General features: G+C 47.4%; 1 protein-coding gene across 7 annotated transcripts in view; it reads left to right on the top strand.

Moving 5' to 3' along the window:
• Positions 1-22,946, top strand: part of PKP4 (plakophilin 4) — a 241,878-nt gene that overhangs the window by 134,357 nt on the left and 84,575 nt on the right. For all 7 annotated transcript variants that reach the window (XM_040440787.1, XM_040440790.1, XM_040440786.1 and 4 more), the window contains one exon: positions 17,134-17,168. In XM_040440787.1, the coding sequence (XP_040296721.1) occupies positions 17,134-17,168 (35 nt within the window). The remainder of the gene's footprint in view (positions 1-17,133; positions 17,169-22,946) is intronic.

Genomic DNA, 22,946 nt, shown 5'->3' with positions numbered 1-22,946 from the left:
GATCTCACCGACATCAAGAATGTCTGGTAGTGTATGGGGCGATAGACCTCCTGTGCACATCACCCAGAAACCCCCTCGGCTGAACTATGGCTCCAAGTTGAAAAATGTTCAAATGACCTAACACAGGAGCATATCCAGCATCTGTAAGAGCGCACCATGCCAGGGTGACCAGCAGTATCGCAGCAAGGGGAGATGCCGCCCAGTATTAATGTACCCCTGCCTCGTCATACACTTGATGCTGCAGAGCCCACCACCTTGGTTGTGTGACCATTGAACAAGCACTACTAGCAGATAATGCTTTGTCAATCTCCGCTCAATCACATTGTTCTCCTTTTTTGTTTATATTAAGAAATTAACAAACATATATTTGACGCAGATTTTGTCGCCACATACACCAATTCTAAAAAAAGAAAGAAAAAAAAAGGGACGTGGCGGGGAAGAAGGCCGGCCTGCCCATCTCATTTATCATTTTGTACACCTGATCTAACTGTGCACCGGCGGGGGGGGGGGGGGGGGGGTCCGGCGTAGATTTAAGGCTGTTGTATGCCGGCGGTGAATGCTCCTAAGTTATATAGAGGCCAGCGCCTCTACATAACGGGCGCATCAAGCGCCAGCACAGGATTATTAAGACCGGCATCTAAAACCATGGACTTAATAAATGAACCCAGAAATTTTTGACTATTTAGTTAAAAGAAAACAAAAATAACGTTCAATGTCTGACTGTTGGGACTGCAATCGTATAAATTCACTTACTGGATTCACTCACTGGTTAGAATGTTATTCCCTATCCACATGATAGGGGATAACTACAATAACTATTGGATCGGTTGGGGTTGGGGCCCAACCGAGCACGGGGCCCCGTACCCCCTGCAGCCCCACTGAAATGAATAAAGAGCCCGGTTGAGCATGCATACGGCCGTTCCATTCATTTTCAAAGGGAAGTCCGGAGATAGTGGAGCTTTGTACTCGGCTATCTCCGGAACTCCCATAGAGATTAAAGAGGACCTTTCACCGATTCTTACCCTATGAACTAACTATACAGACATGTGGAGCGGCGCCCGGGGATCTCACTGCACTTACTATTATCCCCGGGCGCCGCTCCGGTCTCCTGCTATGCCCTCCGGTATCTCCGTTCCCTAAGTTATGGTAGGCGGAGTCTGCTCTAGCGCTGGCCAATCGCATTGCAGAGCTCACAGCTTGGGAGAAAATAACCTCCCAGGCTGTGAGCTCTGCGCTGCGATTGGCCAGCGCTAGAGCAGACTCCGCCTACCATAACTTAGGGACTGGAATCTCCGCCTACTATAACTTAGTGAGCGGAGATACCGGAGGGGAGAACGGAGCGGCGCCCGGGGATAATAGTAAGTGCAGAGAGATCCCCGGGCGCTGCTGTACATGTATGTATAGTTAGTTCATAGGGTAAGAATCGGTGAAAGGTCCTCTTTAATGGAGCAGCCGCACGCACATGCAACCCTGTGGATAGGGGATACCTCAATCTAACCTGAATAACCCTTTAAATGGACCTGAGGGGCAGAATGATGCCCAGCATCTGAACAAGAGGGCAGTCGGCTGAGCCTCTCCATTGTAATAATGTGTTGGGGTCCCAGCAGTCGGCCCCCCACTTGTTGTCACACGGCCCCGACCTAGAGGTTCTGTACGGGTATTTTACAATCTTTTATACTATGTGTTTGTTGTGGAGTTGATTATATTTTGAGTGGCGGCAGATTGTCCTGCTTACACTGTAGCTCGATATCCATTACTTCTCGATGTGCAGAAGCAAGGCGTATGAAATTCACAGCCACAAATGGTTTTACGAGTCTGGCCGCAACGAGGACGGCCAGTCAGTTTATCACATGCTGAATTAGCTTTGTTACAGTTCATTATTCATATTGCGGCAAATTTGACTCCCATTTTCCTGTTAGCTTCATTGGCCACGGTACAGAACCATTGTGCGCGGACGGGCTTAACGTCATTAATAGGCTCCATTTACTTTGTCGAGGAACCATCGGCGTGCCGGCTTTTTTTTTTTTTTTTTGATCCAATCTGAGTTTTGCAGTCTCCTATTATCTCTGATTTACTTGTGAGATCCCAGGTGGAGATAAGCATTGCATTGTATGCTCTGCGCTTGATGTTTCGGTGGATGCGCGAGAACAGACATTGCGGTGCAGTTTGTGAAATATACTATAATGGCCTCACGAATGTGCCTAATGTCTGAAGTGTTTAAATGTAACGGATCATCACAATTTTGCATTTATTCTAATTTTCATCGACGCACGGCCCTCGGCGGTATACAATAGTTTTGTTCTAACTTCATGGTAATTTTTGTGCAGTTTATGTAGATTTTTCCCGATGTTGCAGTGGAATAACATTTTCTGCTCGGTGACAGCCGATTCTCCGTTTCAAGCCTCCGACTGCTGTGTAAGGGTACATCCACAAGGAACCGACTTACTTCGGATTTTTTTCCACATCATACGCAGTTCTTCAAAGGAAATCCAGATCAAATCATGCCGCTTTTGATGCACATTTGCTCTCGTAAAGCAGTGCGGATTTATTTTTCACCGCTCCAGTGGGGAAAATTTGCAACAGAAATTGTCATGTGGCGGGTTAAATAATCCACTCAATTTCCACACAGGATTTCCACAGCATATCGATGGATTTCTACCAACCTCATTCACTTTGGTATTTTAATCTGATGCAAAGTTTACAACCGGGAAATCTTACGCAATTCTTTACGTGTGGACGAGCCCTAAGTATGTATATTTTATTTAAAGGGACCCTTGCACTATAAAAGGTTCCTTTTTTGAATCAAATATAACATATGGTTAAAGCTGCCTAAAGGAGCAGAAATTGTCCACAATTCCAGGTCCCCAGAAAGTAAACACTGCTATGTTGACTTCCCAAGCTGCATTCAGGTGGCTGCAATACACAGACTTCCATGGTCCAACTAAGGCTACTTTCACACTAGCGTTCGGGGCTCCGCTTGTGAGTTCCGTTTGAAGGCTCTCACAAGCGGCCCCGAACGGATCCGCTCAGAATGCATCAGTTTGGCACAGTTTGTCCTCCGCTCCGCTCAGCAGGCGGACACCTGAACGCAGCTTGCAGCGTTCAGGTGTCCGCCTGGCCGTGCGGAGGCAAACGGATCCGTCCAGACTTACAATGTAAGTCAATGGGGACGGATCTGTTTGAAGTTGACACAATATGGCTCAATTTTCAAACGGATCCGTCCCCCATTGACTTTCAATGTAAAGTCAAAACGGATCCGTTTGCATTATCATGAACAAAAAAAAAAAAAATTTTTTTTTTTTTTTTTTTTTGTTCATGGTAATGCAAACGGATCCGTTCTGAACGGATCTAAGCGTTTGCATTATAGGTGCGGATCCGTCTGTGCAGGTGTGAAAGTAGCCTTAAACGGGAGTTCAATAATTATAGGTTTCTATAATAATCTTAGTCTAGTTTAGTGGCACCACTGGAGGTCGGAGTGTTGAGTCCAGGGGTGCATTAGCATGCAGCACACAGCCTGTTACTGCAAATGACCTGAAGCATAAAAATATTTGTTAAGCTAGGGGAAGGTCGAAGAGGACAGAGTCCAATACCTCCAGTTATAAAACAACTTTCCATAAATGAATAATGCAAGTGACTATAAGAAACTGTGTAATATATCATATTAAAGAAAAAATGCTTCTATCAGGATTCTTTGCTCTTTCCTGCTTTGGAGGCTACTGGATGAGAGACGCCCAAACTGCAGTTTCTTAGCTCTGCTACACTCCACTCTGAGCTTTATCTTCTTAGATATAGTTGAGTCAAAAGAGTTAAGTAATACATCACTTACTAGCAGCCTTCTTATCCCTCCTCCTCCTCTCAGTACACTTTTTTGTGTGAGGCTAGAGACAGAGTGCTAATAGAGCTAAGAGGCTGTGTGCATGGAAAGAGGAGGAAATCAGCCTGAGCAGCCCAGGAAGAAGCATCATTCTTTTAATAAGATATATTACAAAGTTTATTATATTCACCTATAGTCATTTTTTAAAACTGGAGGTAGACTTAAAGTACTCACCTTTTCTTATATTATTGCAGAAGGCTGCAAGATCAGACCAACTGATGGAGATGCAATCATTGCGTGTCTGCAATTTGTTTCAGAAAATTAAACCCTCCTGAAGTCCCTGCGATTATTAAGCAGCGGTTCCTAAGCTGGTCACCGTGAAGCCTTAACTAGCACGCTGTAAAATGGCCATTTTGCTCATAGCTGAATGGCTCGGCAAGAGCTCATCCAGTGCAGAGAATTGATGATTAGTAGAGTGATAATCGTGTGCTCGGTTTCCACCCAAACCATTTCTTTATTATTAACATTAGTCATTCCTTGTACAGAGCTGGAAGCAAGTATGGAGGCCTAACGACTCAAGAATAAAATGGAAGGGGCTTCTCGAGTAACAAACAGAAGGGGATTGTTGGGTTAAAATCTTTTCGTGAGAGATGCTGATGAAAGCGTTAGAAGCATACCTTTCTCCTCATCTTACTCAGAAATTACAGCAAAGTCGGTCAAAGACAGATACCTAGTACACAACCCATTGCTGAGAGCTGCCTGTTACCTCAAAAAGTAGTATTATAGACAGACTGATGTACTTGGGACCAGCACATTGCACATAGGCACAGAGACAGTGGGCTACTTGGGCTCATATGGAACAGTCTCCAGTAGATAATAGATGCATAGATAATACTGGATCCACCATTGACAGTGGGTGATATCACAGCTTATCTACTCCCCCTCCCTGCACAGGTCACAGAGCATGCCTAGAAAACTCTCCCATAGAAGTCAATGAGGTCCTCTCCTGACCATTGTGTCTATGGCTCATGTAGCTGCTCTCAAAAGACAGGAATTCTTAACATATTTTAGACCCCGGTGGCCAGCGTGAAATATGCATGATTTTGGGGACATAAAAACTTGATTTAAACAATAGGCCATTTTCTGATGTCACATTCACTTTAAATGAACGAAACATGTTAAAGCTTACAATCGGAATACTTCACTGTTGCTGCTCATCATCTTGTCACATCGCCGGACCCTTCATTAATATTGCATTTGTTTAATTAAAGTTGCTTTATTATAATCCCCGTTTCCTTTGCTTCGTAATAAAAATGAGGAGGCAAAAATGACATTGAGCAAGAAACATCTGTCGCTGGGCACTTTACGGCGGGTCTTGAGACGCATCAGAGGCAGCGGTGCTGTGAACCAGATGTGCTACACTGGTTCAGCGCCTTCCCTGTTCACAATTCATTATTTCCTAGATGCACCTCTGGGATAACTTTGTCCCGTGGGTGACAGCATAGGAACTTTTTATCAGACGCTCAGAGTTCACATTGTGGATAAAGCATAAAATTACTGCACTAAGTTGCCATCTGGACTGTTTAACACATCCGGGCACACGGACGTTTCCCGTGCGTTGCGGACCGCAGCAGAGGGCACACATGCTCGTGTGCATGAGCCCTGAGATATACAGTAAAATTTTTGTATATATCCATATAGTGGAGAAGATTGCATCATTTAAATTCAGCTCTTCACCTCCACTGACAAGCAGACTATTACCTGGAAGGAACAGTCCCTTCCTGATAAAGGCCGGCCCATGTAAATGATTGCTAACTTTTCACAAAGTTTTTTGCATAAATCCCCACGCCCACACTAATTGCTTTCCACTTTGAAAAATGCCCTATTCCCATCCTGAACAGATCACCTCTGCAGGAGGATCATATTACACATGGCAATGCAAACCTATGGAGAGGGGAGGGGGGAGGAGTGAGCAGGATCTAAGAAGACCCACTGACAAACGGAAACTGCACAGCCACATAGGAAGGTTACAGCTCAGCACAAGTACTTCATTTAGAAAAATACAGGTCAGTACTTCTCGGTAATGTTCTCCATTATCCTGGTGCTTCTTCTGACTGACTGTGGGACAGTTAGGAAGGAAATTCTCATCTACTTTCTGTGTGCAATGGATGTCGGCTAGTCTCAAACCACCATGTCTGGAGACCTGCAAACTAGATATTCAGCTTGGGATATAGTAGTCATACATAGTGTTATTACTCATGTACACACATTGTACTACTGGTTAATGCAAAATTTGTTGAAAGTTCAGTGGCGCTTTAAGTCATGAGCCGAAAACTTTCAATTTCCTTATTTGATTTTGTCTAAACTCCAGACAGAATCATGATAATTTATGCAAAATGTGCTGGCAGGCTAACATAGGGCCTTGTGTGACCCTTGGTCAAAGGCTGCAGTTGGCACAGAGAAGGACCTGACAGGATGGATTTTGCCTCTCCAATCCCATAGACCATTGGTCACCATAGTTGCCTGCTAGCTGCTTATCAAACCACCCGTCTGCCCCCTCTCTATTCTGTCAAGTGCTTTGTGCTGTTAATGGAGGAATGGAACTAATATCCACTGGTTGGCTGAGTGGACATTTCCTGGCTCTTTTTTTGACCATGTCTTCATTTGACCGATCATGACCAGCTCTCAGGTCTGTAATATGTAACTTAAGACCTAAACGGTGTTCTAGGCAAAATAGACCAGCGGTCTTCCAGTTTGTACTCTGAGTAGCAGAAAAGAACCCTAAGAACACAAATACGTGGTCTACACCAGACTTCTAGAAGAGTACTTTGGAAAAATTAAAGCTAAGGTGTGATTGGTTGTTATGGACCGTTTTACTGTTAAGCCCACCATACACATAAGATGACTGTTGGTCGAACGCTTATTCGGCTGGCAGATGTCACGCCCGATCCCCTTGTATGCTCAGCCGGGCAAGCATGTGTTCCCTGTAGGAAGAGGAGGATGAAGCTTCTGGCAGTGGCTTATCTCCCAGAAAAAAAATTATTGGGCAGTTGAAATCCAATATGCCCAATCATTTTTATCCCCCTATACACATTAGGAGGTTAGCGGGCTACACTGATACTGGTTGGTTTGAAGGACATGCATCTGGTATGGCCAGCTTTAATTTTGATAAAAGAAACCCAGGCACTCCTCTTTGTGACAGATCTTACAGAACGCAAAACCGTCCTCGGGAGTCCTACAAATGTGCTGCAAATCTGAGATTGGGAAGCTGACTGATCTCCGTGATTGTCACATCATCTGGAATAACTAGCTTTCAGTTACAGCCGGCGGGGGGGAAGGAGAAAAATCTATTTTTCTTTATAGAATTGTAGGAGATATTAATCTCTGTGTTCAGAACTTGCGGAAAGGATATTGTGGAATGGCCGATTCTGTCTGGTTCCCTGCCACAATATGAAACCGTTCCAGAGGCTTACGTAGAGCCCAGGCGCGTTTTACTCATGCGATAAATTCCCATGGTGAAACCTCAGCTTTGGTTCTTCCGCTTCGTCATCTTCTTTTGCCTTGGTATTTCTGCTACAGAAGTGGAAGAATCGACTTCAGTAGATGATGCGCGCCGCTCTCTTTCAGAATTGACTCTCCTGGGGCCATTATGTGTCCTCTCAGCGTCATGATCTTTAATCTGTCCTATGGCTGGAAGGGGTTTGATGCTTCAGTGCTAATCAGATGGAGCCTCTTTACTACATTAGGGATACCGCCCTGTTCTGTAGTAGGAATCACCACTATAAGGCTCCATGTGCTGTCCGCATCTGTATGTCCGTTTCACCGTTATGCAAAAAAGGTAGAACATGTCCTCTTCTTGTCTGTTTTACGGATGGAATATGCACACGGCCTTTATCTGTGTGTTGCAGCCCACAAAATGGATATGGTCGTGTGCATGGGGGCTTATAGACATATATATTAAGGCTCCATTCACACATCCGCAATTCCTTTCCGCAGTTTGCGGAACGGAATTGCGGACCGAAACATTTCTATGGGGCCGCACGATGTGCGGCCCCGATCTGGAATTGCGGACCCGCACTTCCGGGTCCGCAATTCCGATCCTGAAAAAAATAGAACATGTCCTATTCTTGTCCGCAATAGCGGACAAGAATAGGCATATTCTTAGTGCCGGCGATGTGCGGTCCACAAAATGCGGAACGCAGATTGCCGCTGTCCGTGTTTTGCGGATCCGTGTATCCGCAAAACACAGACGGATGTGTGAATGGACCCTAAGGGGTTGGTAGGAATGTACTTTGCACCCATAGTCGTTAAAGGGAGTCTGTCACCTCCATATGGCCATATGCAGTGCTTACATGGCTCTGTAGCACAGCTATACAGGATTGTAACGGTACCTTTGTCTTTGTCTTTAGGAAAAACGAAGTTTAATTCATATGCAAATGAGCACTCGCAAGTGCCCAGGAGCGGCGTTCACTGTGTAAGTGCCCAGGAGCGGCGTTCACTGTGTAAGTGCCCAGGAGCGGCGTTCACTGTGTAAGTGCCCAGGAGCGGCGTTCACTGTGTAAGTGCCCAGGAGCGGCGTTCACTGTGTAAGTGCCCAGGGGCGGCGTTCAGTGTGTAGGTGCCCAGGCTGCTCTGCCTTCTTTTCACTTTACTCCTCCCCAGTCTCTGCCTTTGCCCGCCCTCCAAGTCTCTTGCCTCATCGATAGGTCCGGACTTGGAGGGCGGGCAAAGGCAGAGACTGGGGAGGAGTAAAGTGAAAAGAAGGCAGAGCAGCCTGGGCACTTACACAGTGAACGCCGCCCCTGGGCACTTACACAGTGAACGCCGCCCCTGGGCACTTACACAGTGAACGCCGCCCCTGGGCACTTACACAGTGAACGCCGCCCCTGGGCACTTACACAGTGAACGCCGCCCCTGGGCACTTACACAGTGAACGCCGCCCCTGGGCACTTACACAGTGAACGCCGCCCCTGGGCACTTACACAGTGAACGCCGCCCCTGGGCACTTACACAGTGAACGCCGCCCCTGGGCACTTACACAGTGAACGCCGCCCCTGGGCACTTACACAGTGAACGCCGCCCCTGGGCACTTACACAGTGAACGCCGCCCCTGGGCACTTACACAGTGAACGCCGCCCCTGGGCACTTACACAGTGAACGCCGCCCCTGGGCACTTACACAGTGAACGCCGCCCCTGGGCACTTACACAGTGAACGCCGCCCCTGGGCACTTACACAGTGAACGCCGCCCCTGGGCACTTACACAGTGAACGCCGCCCCTGGGCACTTACACAGTGAACGCCGCCCCTGGGCACTTACACAGTGAACGCCGCCCCTGGGCACTTACACAGTGAACGCCGCCCCTGGGCACTTACACAGTGAACGCCGCCCCTGGGCACTTACACAGTGAACGCCGCCCCTGGGCACTTACACAGTGAACGCCGCCCCTGGGCACTTACACAGTGAACGCCGCCCCTGGGCACTTACACAGTGAACGCCGCCCCTGGGCACTTACACAGTGAACGCCGCCCCTGGGCACTTACACAGTGAACGCCGCCCCTGGGCACTTACACAGTGAACGCCGCCCCTGGGCACTTACACAGTGAACGCCGCCCCTGGGCACTTACACAGTGAACGCCGCCCCTGGGCACTTACACAGTGAACGCCGCCCCTGGGCACTTACACAGTGAACGCCGCCCCTGGGCACTTACACAGTGAACGCCGCCCCTGGGCACTTACACAGTGAACGCCGCCCCTGGGCACTTACACAGTGAACGCCGCCCCTGGGCACTTACACAGTGAACGCCGCCCCTGGGCACTTACACAGTGAACGCCGCCCCTGGGCACTTACACAGTGAACGCCGCCCCTGGGCACTTACACAGTGAACGCCGCCCCTGGGCACTTACACAGTGAACGCCGCCCCTGGGCACTTACACAGTGAACGCCGCCCCTGGGCACTTACACAGTGAACGCCGCCCCTGGGCACTTACACAGTGAACGCCGCCCCTGGGCACTTACACAGTGAACGCCGCCCCTGGGCACTTACACAGTGAACGCCGCCCCTGGGCACTTACACAGTGAACGCCGCCCCTGGGCACTTACACAGTGAACGCCGCCCCTGGGCACTTACACAGTGAACGCCGCCCCTGGGCACTTACACAGTGAACGCCGCCCCTGGGCACTTACACAGTGAACGCCGCCCCTGGGCACTTACACAGTGAACGCCGCCCCTGGGCACTTACACAGTGAACGCCGCCCCTGGGCACTTACACAGTGAACGCCGCCCCTGGGCACTTACACAGTGAACGCCGCCCCTGGGCACTTACACAGTGAACGCCGCCCCTGGGCACTTACACAGTGAACGCCGCCCCTGGGCACTTACACAGTGAACGCCGCCCCTGGGCACTTACACAGTGAACGCCGCCCCTGGGCACTTACACAGTGAACGCCGCCCCTGGGCACTTACACAGTGAACGCCGCCCCTGGGCACTTACACAGTGAACGCCGCCCCTGGGCACTTACACAGTGAACGCCGCCCCTGGGCACTTACACAGTGAACGCCGCCCCTGGGCACTTACACAGTGAACGCCGCCCCTGGGCACTTACACAGTGAACGCCGCCCCTGGGCACTTACACAGTGAACGCCGCCCCTGGGCACTTACACAGTGAACGCCGCCCCTGGGCACTTACACAGTGAACGCCGCCCCTGGGCACTTACACAGTGAACGCCGCCCCTGGGCACTTACACAGTGAACGCCGCCCCTGGGCACTTACACAGTGAACGCCGCCCCTGGGCACTTACACAGTGAACGCCGCCCCTGGGCACTTACACAGTGAACGCCGCCCCTGGGCACTTACACAGTGAACGCCGCCCCTGGGCACTTACACAGTGAACGCCGCCCCTGGGCACTTACACAGTGAACGCCGCCCCTGGGCACTTACACAGTGAACGCCGCCCCTGGGCACTTACACAGTGAACGCCGCCCCTGGGCACTTACACAGTGAACGCCGCCCCTGGGCACTTACACAGTGAACGCCGCCCCTGGGCACTTACACAGTGAACGCCGCCCCTGGGCACTTACACAGTGAACGCCGCCCCTGGGCACTTACACAGTGAACGCCGCCCCTGGGCACTTACACACTGAACGCCGCCCCTGGGCACTTGCGAGTGCTCATTTGTATATGAATTAAACGTCATTTTTCCTAAAGACAAAGGTACCGTTACAATCCTGTATAGGTGTGCTACAGAGCCATGTAAGCACTGCATATGGCCATATGGAGGTGACAGACTCCCTTTAAGATGGCTCCAAAAAAAGAAGCCATACTCGCTGATCTGCTGCTGTTCTAACGCTGATCAGGTCCCTGCTACTCTGCCTGTCCTGGCTCAACATGATGAAAATGGCAGACCGCAACAGGGGTGATGGTAGGGAGGCTTATTCCCGTTACGGCCTGCTGTTGGCTCCCCTAACCCCCCAAACCGCCCAGGCCCCATTGCCGGATGTTTTAATTCGCCCAATGTGGAGATGCAGCAGGCCTGGGCATTGGGGGGCATGTTTTACACGTTGGATAGCCCCTTTAAGGTGTGATGAAGTGTTGCCTTCTAACTACTACCGTTTTTAGGGGCAGCCCTTCCTCCTTAACATCCTCATGTCAAAACAAAACACGGGGGTCGGAACTGAGGTCTGATGAAAAAAAATAATAATAATTTTTCCCCTCTTCTAAAACCTTATGGGCAGATGACTCTTAGGCTCCATTCACACGTCCGCAAATGGGTCCGCATCCGTTCCGCAATTTTGCGGAACGGGTGCGGACCCATTCATTCTCTATGGGGACGGAATGGATGCGGACAGCACACAGTGTGCTGTCCGCATTAGCGGAGCACGGCCCCGATCTTCGGGTCCGCAGCTCCGCAAAAGATAGAACATCTCCTATTCTTGTCCGCAGCTGCAGACAAGAATAGGCATTTCTTAAGGGGTGCCGGGCGGGTGTGTTGCAGATCCGCAACACACCACGGATGTGTGAATGGAGCCTTATAGGGTGAATAGATTTGTTATATCATGCATCCGTAAATTCAGATTTATTTTTTTTAAATATAATCTAGTTGAGTTTTTTGGTAGTGTTGCTATGAAGAAGCAGTTTCTATCTGCATTGCTGTGCAGCTGTTTTCCTACCGAGGGCCCTGTTCCATTGCAGTCTATGGTAGAAATATTTCTGGAGGTTTCAGCAGCTCGCTCTTATAACTAACTAGTAAATATGTGTGAAATAGTGAATGAATATTTCCCCTTTAAAAAAAAAAAGAATTAACTTTCATGAAAATTCTATCTAAAAGTCCATATAGAGGAGGTGCGGGTCAAGAACCGTCTCTCCTTCCTCTTTCCCCAGGGTGGGAGGCTCTGGCCGGCACCTTCTCCTTCAGCAGTGTTGTCACTAGGATTGATGCGGAAGGCAAGCGATTATCAGTAAATGGGGTCACCTCTTTTCTGTGGCCCCTGTAAGTAAGAAAACAGAGGCAGGAATGCAATCAGTGTTCTTATATTTCCCTTATGCCCTTATCTGTGAAGCTGAAATCCTCACCTTAGATGCTGCGCCGCACTGAAAGGTAGAGAGCTGCAAAATCCATGACACAGACATGGTAATTTAATAGACGCGGCCGCAGTAGAGGAGTGTGCCCTTCGTTCCAGCGCAGAGGTGTGCGCCATGCCAGTACAGAGGAGTGGCGAGCAAAGTTACCTGACTGCAGCATCTCAATTACATTTTTTTATTTATTTGGGGGTTATGCCATGATTGATGTAAAAAATAAAAAACAGACATCATATAGTACATGACACCTTGCTAACAAAGCTAGAACCAGCCCTGTACCTCACATGGGTCCAGAGATCTCTCCATTTATTGCTCTACTAGATTATCTTCAGCCTGGCAGCTCTGGGGCGTGTCCTTTCTGCTTCAGCTCTGGGACGTGTCCTTTCTGCTTCAGCTCTGGGGCGTGTCCTTTCTGCCGCAGCTCTCTCTGTAACTGCCACAGCTTGCAACAGAACATCTGGCTGGTGGCAACTGGCTCAGCGAGATGGGCAAGAAATAAGCAGAAGAACAAACAGCAGGTGGCGCTGTACAGGTATATTTTATTAAGGCTCTTTTCACACTAGCATTTTTTGCGGATCAGTCATGGATCTGCAAGAACGCTTATGTTACAATAATGCAACCGCACGCGTCCGTCATGAACGGATCCAGTTGTATTCTGTGTTATATACCCAAGACGGATCCGTCATGAACACCATTAAAAGTCAATGGGGGACGGATCGGTTTTCTATTGTGTCACAGAAAACGGATCTGTCCTGACCCGCAATGTAAGTCAATGGGGACGTAGCCATCTTGCTCCGCACCACATCGCGGACAAAAAAAACGCTGCTTGTAGCGTTATTCTGTCCGCGATGGGGACGCAACCAAATGGAACGGAATGCATTTTGGCATGACTGATCTCAATAGTGTAATTGAAAATGCTAATGTGAAAGTAGCCTAAATAGCTCACTGGCTATACTAAATTTTTATTGCATGCAATTACAAAAGTATTCATATCCAGGTGCTCTGTGTGTGTGTGTGTGTGTGTGTGTGTATGTATGTGTATATATATATATATATATATATATATATATATATATATATATATATATATATATATATATATAAATATAATATATTTATAATGTTTCTATCCCCTCCCTAATGGAGTTGTCCTCTCCCCATATATTGATGGCCTATCCTCCTAGGGGTCTTACACCCCGCACCCCTGCCGATCAGCTGTTCTGCAGTGGCTCCGGTGCCGGAACTACAAAGAGTTGACTGCTCCCATTGATGTCAATGAGAGCATTGCCGCAGTACCTGCCTCTGTCCACTATGTGGTGCTGGCAAAAAAATAAATAAATGCCAGAGCAAATATGTCCACGTCGGGCCCTAAGACAAGGTAGACCTTTTATAGCTGACCTTGTACATTGGGGGAATCCTCTTCAGCCTATAGAATATCCTCCAAGAAGACTTTGCAAATGACACAACCCTTCTTTGATCACTTATTCCATTTTAAATAAAGGAAGCATTAGTAGTGTGTATTGAGGGTCGGCGGTCTATGGCGCATTCTCCATCTGTTGAAATCGGAGATGAGACGGGTTTTACGATGATCCCAGTCGTCATCTATAAACCTATACATTCCAGCTCGTTCTAAAAGACGTCTTTGGAGCTTGTGAAAATTCCATTAAAACAATCTTGTAAGAAAGCGGTCCTCCTCCCTCCACCCACCTATCTCTGCCCGGCTGCGGAGGTGTCATTTACACACAGAGGAATAGCCCAAATGTCAGCGAGCGAGCCCGGCAGGCGCTGACATCTATTGTGTCCTGATTTAATGTGTAATCTCTGCGAGGAACTTCTCGATGACTGGAATTTTTATGGACGGATCAGTATCTTTTATTCCTTTGCAGCTGGCGACGTTCTGTATGGGGAGGGGGTAAATGTTTAGCCTCTTGGAGCCTCAGTTCTGTGGCTCAATGATTTAAAAGGCTGAACATCAACGGCTTGCGCGTCATGGGCACTGTGTGCGCCGAGCGCAAATAGGAGGCTTTCATCTGCCGGTATAGAGAGTATCGGCCCTTTAAAATGTGCATGAACGGGCTTCCATAGCAATCTACTGCATATATATGTCGGTGCACTGGGTAGCTTTACCAGTTAGTACTGAAATTTTTATTTGATTTTTTTTTTTTTTAAAGCACCTACAAATGGGTGAAATATAGAGAAATAGGTATTAAAGGGGTTTTCCAAGATAATCTATCCTCTGGACAGTTCATCAGTATCTGATCGGTAGAGGTCCGACACATGGAACCCCCACCAATCAGCCGCAGCCTTCTTGCAGCTTTGGCTAGGTCATGTGATGTCACGTTCACGGGCCTAGGCGCAGGTCAGCCCCATTGAAGTGAATGGAGCGGAGCTGCGATACCAAGCACTGCCGCTGTACAATGTACGGCGCTGTGCTTAGTGAATGGGGAGAAGGCCGCGGTCCTCACGGGAGCGCCGGTGCCTACTCAAACAGCTGATCTGATGGATAGGTCATCAGTTGAAAAAAAAAATCTGAAAAACCCCTTTAAAAGGGGATCACGTCCACTGCCACCCCTATTTAAAAATCCAGCAGGGCGCCCCCGAGATCCCATCAACAAATTATAAGCTAAACCAGGGATCGGCAACCTCCGGCTCTGGTGAATCTACAACTCCCAGCATCCACTCTTGCTGGGCTGGAACTAGCATGGACGTAAATGTAGCATGCTGGGCACTGTAGTTTCTAAAGTACAGTCTGCATATGTAAACTTTAGATTGTTCTCGGGGGTTCGGTTTATCCTTGCGGAGAGTCAGGCCGGCAGTGCTCCCTGGGAAAGCTATGCAAATGAGCTCTCTTCCAGAAGAAAGAAAGGTGTCTCTAATACCACCTGTAGGCAGCTGCCCTGCAAGTCAGTGTCCGAGCTTTAAAGGGCTGTTCCGGTACTAAGATGCTGAATGCGTATCCTCAGGAGAGGTCATAGGTCAGCCATATCAGATTGATGGGGATTCCAACACTGGGCAGCTACTGGTGCCATAAACTGTACAATGAGCGGAACCACTTTGTGCTGGAGTACCTCCGCTCACTTCCCATTTTGCGAACAGCGCTATATAGTTTCCAGTACTAGCAACTGCCTAAAACAGATCCCCCCTTCCACGGATCTGATATTGATGACCTATCCTGAGGATCGACCATCAATATCAAAGTACTGGAAAACCCAAATCTGTAGACTACTCTATCGGGGCGTCTTCCTCTCCGGTGCTGACGCAGCTTTCTTTGGGTAAATCCACACAAGACAGATGAGCTGCAGTTTTGCAGCCATAGATTTTACAATCCCAGCACTGTGGATAGGATTGTAGGAAATCCCATCCACACTCTGCAAAAAATAAAATCTGCAGTGTAGGTTTCTTAGTCAGTTAGTACTGAGTGGAGTCCACCCTTTGTAATGATGAGTGAATTCTGCAGCAAAATCCAGAACACCTGAGCATCAGTATTTCTACTTTAACAAATGGAGCAAATTCTGCTGTAGAAATCCCTTGTGGCCGTGTCCTAAATGTGTGTCTTCCTTTTGGAAGAGACTCTGGTTTAGCTAAAATCCCTAGTCACGTTGGGTCGCTGTCTCTAGGTGGCAATAGAGAGACGTCTTTCTTCCTTCTGGAGGAGAGCTAATTTGCAAACTCTACATTGGTATAACGTCAGGGGTTGTACAGATAGAGAAGAGTAGCTTATCATGGAAAACCCCTTCAAATTTCCTGCAGTTGCCCAGTTATAATTAGAATTTTAAAGCAGGGTGCTTTTTTTTTTTCTCTCCAGAAATGGCTCCACTCAGTCTTTTGTGCCTGGTTTGAGGTCCAGACTAGACGACCCCTTTTATGAGGAGTTTCTGTCAACTCCATGCAGATGTTCTTGGTCAGATTCGTACCTAGAGCTCCAGCGCTGCAGGGCACCAGTACTGAGCCGCCATGTTCTCTCCTCATACATTGCTCCAACTGCACTGCTAGATTTACCGTACTATAGGCTGGCAGTTCGGGGGCATGTCCTTTCTGATGCAGATCTCTGCCTGTAAAGTCTCCCTCACATGACCATATTTGGTATCGGTGTCCGTTCTGTTTCTTTTTTTGCAGATTGCCCACGGACCCTTTCTTTTCTACTGTTCCACAAAAAAAACTGCAGCATACGGATGTCATCTGTAATCATAACCGCATCCGTGTGTCCGTTCTGCAGTCAATAGAAACTGTCCTATTATTGTCCATATTGCGGTGATAGTCAGTGATAGGATTGAGTAAAATTTCGGATGGCACTCAGAAGGTTCCATATTTTGTGGACCGAAATGGTTGTGTACATGAGACCTAACCCTCACAGCCTCTAACTCTAGATCCAGCTGGTGGCAGGTGAAGGATAGAACGGTGCACGTACGTCCACCTCAGCCATGTTACTGAGGTGGACAGAGAAATTAGGAAAAGAACAAACAGCAGGTGGCGCTATACAGATAAATTGAGTAATTCTGTGGTTCCAATACGTTATTACATGCGATTACAAAAGTTTTTAGATCCAGGTGCTGCTTTGAAAAATGAAAATAAAATTATAGGACGACCCCTTTACTTGAATTAGTTTTCTGTACTTTAGTCCCCAGGTTACTAGTTATGCCTGCAATGCTCACATGAAGCCAATACATAGCAGTTTGACTGTTCATTAAGTCTTCATTTTAATTTATTTTTCTATTTCTTTTTTTTGTTTTTTGTTTCAGCTCTACCGAGAAATCATTTCCTTGGAGATCAGCAGGTATGTAAACGCTAATCCCGTAAAGTCTGAAAGTTCTTTACCTCCATTTTATGACGCAGCTTAGAGGATAAAGCGGTGGCGCGTACTGCAAGGGTCTGGGAAGTAATTAAGCAGTCCGTCTGACGCAGTGTGTTCAGTGCATGTGTGTACGTGTGCTCGGGATTATAATGACTGGCGTTCTGTGCTGCCTGTCCACACAACATCAGTTTCCTAACTTTCACTGGATTCCTCTCGTAATTAGCCCCAAGGCTTCAAGGGTCTAGAACCAGAAGAACCTTTTGAAATTTAGAGTTTTCTGAGATTTTTTAACTACTGACCTATCCTCTGGATATCTGATCAGGAAGGGGGCCGACACCTGGGACTCTGGACGAGCAGCTGTTTGAAAAGGCACCGACACTCGCTGTAGCGCAGCGACCTTCTCGCCTCTTTCCCTAGGCCAGTTGACGTCATGTTGATCAGTCACATGGCCTAAGGGCAGCTCAGCCCCATTGAAGTGTACAGTGGACGGCGCTGTGCTTGGTGAGCCGAGAGAAGGCCGCTGTGCTACTGCGAGTGCCGTTGCCTTCTCAAACAGTTGATCGTCAGCTGTCCCGGGTGTTGGACCCTTACCAATCTCGGAAAACCCCTTTAATTTCTTAAAATACATTTCTATCCAGTGTAGGTTTAATTTTTGTAAATGCATGCCCTGCTACGTCTTATAAAGTCCTTAAAGGGGTTGTCCAGACTCCAGCCTTCTTTAAATAATGGCCTATTCTAAGTGTAGGCTATCACTTGCTGATCAGTGGGGGTCTGCTGGTTACTGCAGCGCTGCTCCTATTCACTTACTTACAGTTTTGGGGAAAATGTATAGGACAACTAGATTTTCTACAAGTTTTAGCTGCTGACTGTTCCATCCATTTTATGGAACAGTTTACTTCCCTTTACCAACCCCCTACAGACACAAGAGTGAGCGGCTAGGGAGCCCTCCTAGGAGAAGTCCTGTATGTAAGAGACTATGAATACTACACGGGGGGCATTGCTTTTTGATTGATCTACAGTTAGTTGGATATTAACAGAAAAATATTTAATGTAAAGATGTTCTTCAAGAATTTGGGAATGGCGGTAATGTCCAGATTTCATCACTTCCTCTGCAGAGTGATCTGTACTTTCTCATGGAACTGATACTGAAAGGTCTTATTTGTGGGAATTTTCTGTGCATTCTGAATGTAATACTTGTCATATTACTGTTATAATTTACCTTCTGAAAGAAACTTAAAAGGGTTTTCCAGGGAGAACAGAAAGGGTTGAAAAAGAAGCGTTCGTTGCTCACCTCACTGGTCTCCTGCTGCTGTTTTGGTCCCAGCTCGAAGTACAGGAAATGGCTTGGACTGTCCGCTTAGCCAGTCACCAAAGGGTGACCCCGCTCCGCCAGTGATTGGCAGAGCAGCCATTCCCAGCCATTTCCTGTGTTTTAAGACGAGACCAAAGCGGCATTGGGAACAGCAGAAGCAAAGGATTAAGGTTGAGGTGAGTAATATTTCTTTTCCCTGCATTGCCACCATGGAGCAGATTTTCTACAGTGGAGTTTCCACTTTAGATTTTGCCACGATTCCACAGCGAAATCTGCCATGAAACCGCACAAACATACACACATACAGTTGTTGCAGATTTTGCTATGGAATAGCTGCACATTTTACCCCATGATTTCCAAAGGGCGAAGTCCACGGCAGCGTGTGGCTTATCTTTTGTCAGTTTTCCTCCACTTTACTGGTTCTTTAATATACTGTGGATTTTTCTCCTGCAATTCCGCTGCAGATTTTCCACTACATAAGAACATACCCTTAAAGGGGTTGTCTCACCTCTAACATTGGTGGCATATTGCTAATATATATCTCCATTGTCAGATAGGTACGGGTCCCACCTCTGGGAACCACACCTATCTCTATACCAGAGCTCCCAAAGTAAACAGGAGTGCGCAGTGCATTCTTGGTTTGCTCTCCATTAATTTTTATGACCGTGCCGAAGATAGCCAAGCGTCGTGCTCAGCTGTTTTTGGAAGTCCCATAGAAATGAATGGAGAGCACACCAAGCAACTGTGGCCAACACTCCACTGCTATGGAGCTGCCTGAACTAGCCAAGCCAGCACTCGCTATTTTCGACACAACCATGAAATGAGTGGAGGGCGGCTGCACATGCGCAGTCTTCTCCTGTTCACGTTGGGAGCTCTTTTCGTGACGTAGGTGCGAGTGTCAGAGGTGGGACCCAGACCTATCTGACAGTGGCATATTCCAGCAATATGCCACCAATTTTGGAGGCGAGACAACCCCTTTAAACTGCATCTTCTCATATGAAGCACTCCGGCTCTTCTGACTACAGGAGGTGCTTGCAGTGTAGGTCGGTTGCTAAGATCCCGTGAAGGTGAGGCTTTGGCGTCTGAAGATTGCCCTAGCTACCAGTCTTCTCTTCATTTATGCCGAAGAGCTGGTGAACTTCAAAAGAGAGCTGTATTTTTAATATAGTCTTGTGATTTAGTTGGTGCCATGAAGGAGGCCGCTCACATCGGCTGCCAGCAGTTTAAATAGCGGTTTGATTGATGTGCGAGCTTGATCTCCCAGCGCGCGACAGAGGCGGCGTCTGCCGCTGACTCACACCGGGTTCATTTTAACGCTGTCAAAATTCTAAATATTTATTTTCTTTAGAAGAATAAACATCTTTTTTTACTTTAAATTTTTCAAAGCAGGATTTACTTTCCGGGCTTTTTTTTATCCTCAAAATACATGAGCGGGATATTTTATTAAAACTGACACTTTTTATTTTGGCTCTCTTTTTTTTTTTTTTTTCCATTTACACATTTTCGTGTGGAGGGTGAATTTTGCAGTTTTATTCCTGCATTTAAAGGATAACTGTCACACTTAGACCCTAATTTCAATTTTCATATATGTAGTTACTAATAACATGATATTCCAGAATCAGTTACTATTAGACTGACTTACCCCATATTTAATAAGATTCAGCCCTTAGCAACCAGTCTGTATAAAACTGCAATTTCACTATTCAGTTAAGATGGCCGCCACTGCCCTCACCCTGAGGCTAATCCCGCCTGCCCTTACTAGCCAGTAACAATAGCCCCCCAAAAGTGTCAGTAACCAGAGCCCCCCCCCTCCAAAGGGTTAATCTCCTGCAGCACAAAGGGGTCCTCTTACCACATGTTGCTTTCATTTATACACTGAGCAGACGGCAGATCTCCCTTCCCTGCTCTGCGCTGATTCAACTCTGCATTCTCCAGCTCTGCTGAGTGAGGGAGCGTCTGCCAAGCGCAGGGACAGGGAGAAGTGCACACAGCCCAGGCACTGTTATCAGCTGCTGGGGAGGACCTGGCTTTAATCATTTACTTACAGTCCCTGGCTGTCAGTAATCTGACCTTGCATGCAGCCTGCTTCTGCATCCTCCGGACCATGCCTAGCAACCCTATTTTAAAGAGGACCTTTCACCGATTTTTACCCTATGAACTAACTATACAGACATGTAGAGCGGCGCCCGGGGATCTCACTGCACTTATTATTATCCCCGGGTGCCGCTCCGTTCTCCCGCTATGCCCTCCGGTATCTCCGCTCACTTATAGTAGGCGGAGATTCCAGTCACTAAGTTATGGTAGTCGGAGTCTGCCCTTGTTCTGCTCTAGCGCTGGCCAATCGCAGCGCAGAGCTCACAGCCTAGGAGGTTCTTTTCTCCCAGGCTATGAGCTCTGCAATGCGATTGGCCAGCGCTACAGAAGAACAAGGGCAGACTCCGCCTACCATAACTTAGGGAACGGAGATACCGGAGGGCATAGCAGGAGAACGGAGCGGCGCCCGGGGATAATAGTAAGTGCAGAGAGATCCCCGGGCGCCGCTGTATATGTCTGTATAGTTAGTTCATAATGTAATAATCAGTGAAAGGTCCTCTTTAAGCAGAGGTAAAAGTAGGCAGTACAGGGAACAAAACTGTGGAATTAAGGGGTAATTGAATACACAGTGAAAAGTTGAAATAGGGCCACCAAGGAGATATTAATCACCACAATCCAATACTCCAAAAAAAAATATATGACAGTTATACTTTAAAATGGGTTGCCTGGTATTAAGAAAAAGTGGACTGGCATAAAATACCAAAATAATCAGTACTTACCTGTTGAGTCACCTTAAGTTCCAGCGTGGCTTTTCGGATCCTCCCCTCCAACCTTTGTTCATAGGGCTGCAGTGCAAAAATCACATCGACAACACATAACTACTGCAGCCAATCACTGGCTTCAACACTGTAGCTTTGTAGCCAGTGATTGGCTACGGCAATGTCAACGGTGAAGCGCGGTAAACAGACTGGTGGGGAGGGCAGGAACAGCAGAAATTGAGTGGAGGGTTTACCAGGCACCCCACAAATTTTATGGGAACCATTTAAAAATGTTTGGGCCAATTCTCCACTTTGAACATCCCTCAAATGCCAGTTCAGTCTGGTCCGATCCATATAGACAAAACTGGTTGACCGTTTTGTCTAACTTTATAAAAACTATTGTTTGGCTAGCTTTGGGACAGATTGTTAGGCTAGAATTGTGGTGCCATTCTTTGTGCAAAATGGTATATCTTAGGTGCGTCCCTTCCCCCTTGTAGAGCATGTTGGGGAAAAAGTGTAGAAACTCTACACTCACCTAAAGAATTATTAGGAACACCATACTAATACGGTGTTGGACCCCCTTTTGCCTTCAGAACTGCCTTAATTCTACGTGGCATTGATTCCACAAGGTGCTGATAGCATTCTTTAGAAATGTTGGCCCATATTGATAGGATAGCATCTTGCAGTTGATGAAGATTTGAGGGATGCACATCCAGGGCACGAAGCTCCCGTTCCACCACATCCCAAAGATGCTCTATTGGGTTGAGATCTGGTGACTTTGGGGGCCATTTTAGTACAGTGAACTCATTGTCATGTTCAAGAAACCAATTTGAAATTATTCGAGCTTTGTGACATGGTGCATTATCCTGCTGGAAGTAGCCATCAGAGGATGGATACATGTTCTCATTCTGTTTACGCCAAATTCGGACTCTACCATTTGAATGTCTCAACAGAAATCGAGACTCATCAGACCAGGCAACATTTTTCCAGTCTTCAACAGTCCAATTTTGGTGAGCTCGTGCAAATTGTAGCCTCTTTTTCCTATTTGTAGTGGAGATGAGTGGTACCCGGTGGGGTCTTCTGCTGTTGTAGCCCATCCGCCTCAAGGTTGTGCATGTTGTGGCTTCACAAATGCTTTGCTGCATACCTCGGTTGTAACGAGTGGTTATTTCAGTCAACGTTGCTCTTCTATCAGCTTGAATCAGTCGGCCCATTCTCCTCTGACCTCTAGTATCCACAAGGCATTTTTGCCCACAGGACTGCCGCATACTGGATGTTTTTCCCTTTTCACACCATTCTTTGTAAACCCTAGAAATGGTTGTGCGTGAAAATCCCAGTAACTGAGCAGATTGTGAAATACTCAGACCGGCCCGTCTGGCACCAACAACCTTGCCACGCTCAAAATTGCTTAAATCACCTTTCTTTCCCATTCTGACATTCAGTTTGGAGTTCAGGAGATTGTCTTGACCAGGAGCACCCCCCTAAATGCATTGAAGCAACTGCCATGTGATTGGTTGACTAGATAATTGCATTAATGAGAGATAGAACAGGTGTTCCTAATAATTCTTTAGGTGAGTGTAGATGCTCCAAATTGAGCCAATCCGCACATCTTTTTAGAAGATTTTTCATGCAAATACCTTATTAAATCCGGGCCAG

This window comes from Bufo bufo, chromosome 7 (assembly GCF_905171765.1).
Source record: "Bufo bufo chromosome 7, aBufBuf1.1, whole genome shotgun sequence".
NCBI classification, from domain to species: Eukaryota; Metazoa; Chordata; class Amphibia; order Anura; family Bufonidae; genus Bufo; species Bufo bufo.
This window is presented reverse-complemented; position numbering and strand designations above follow the sequence as displayed.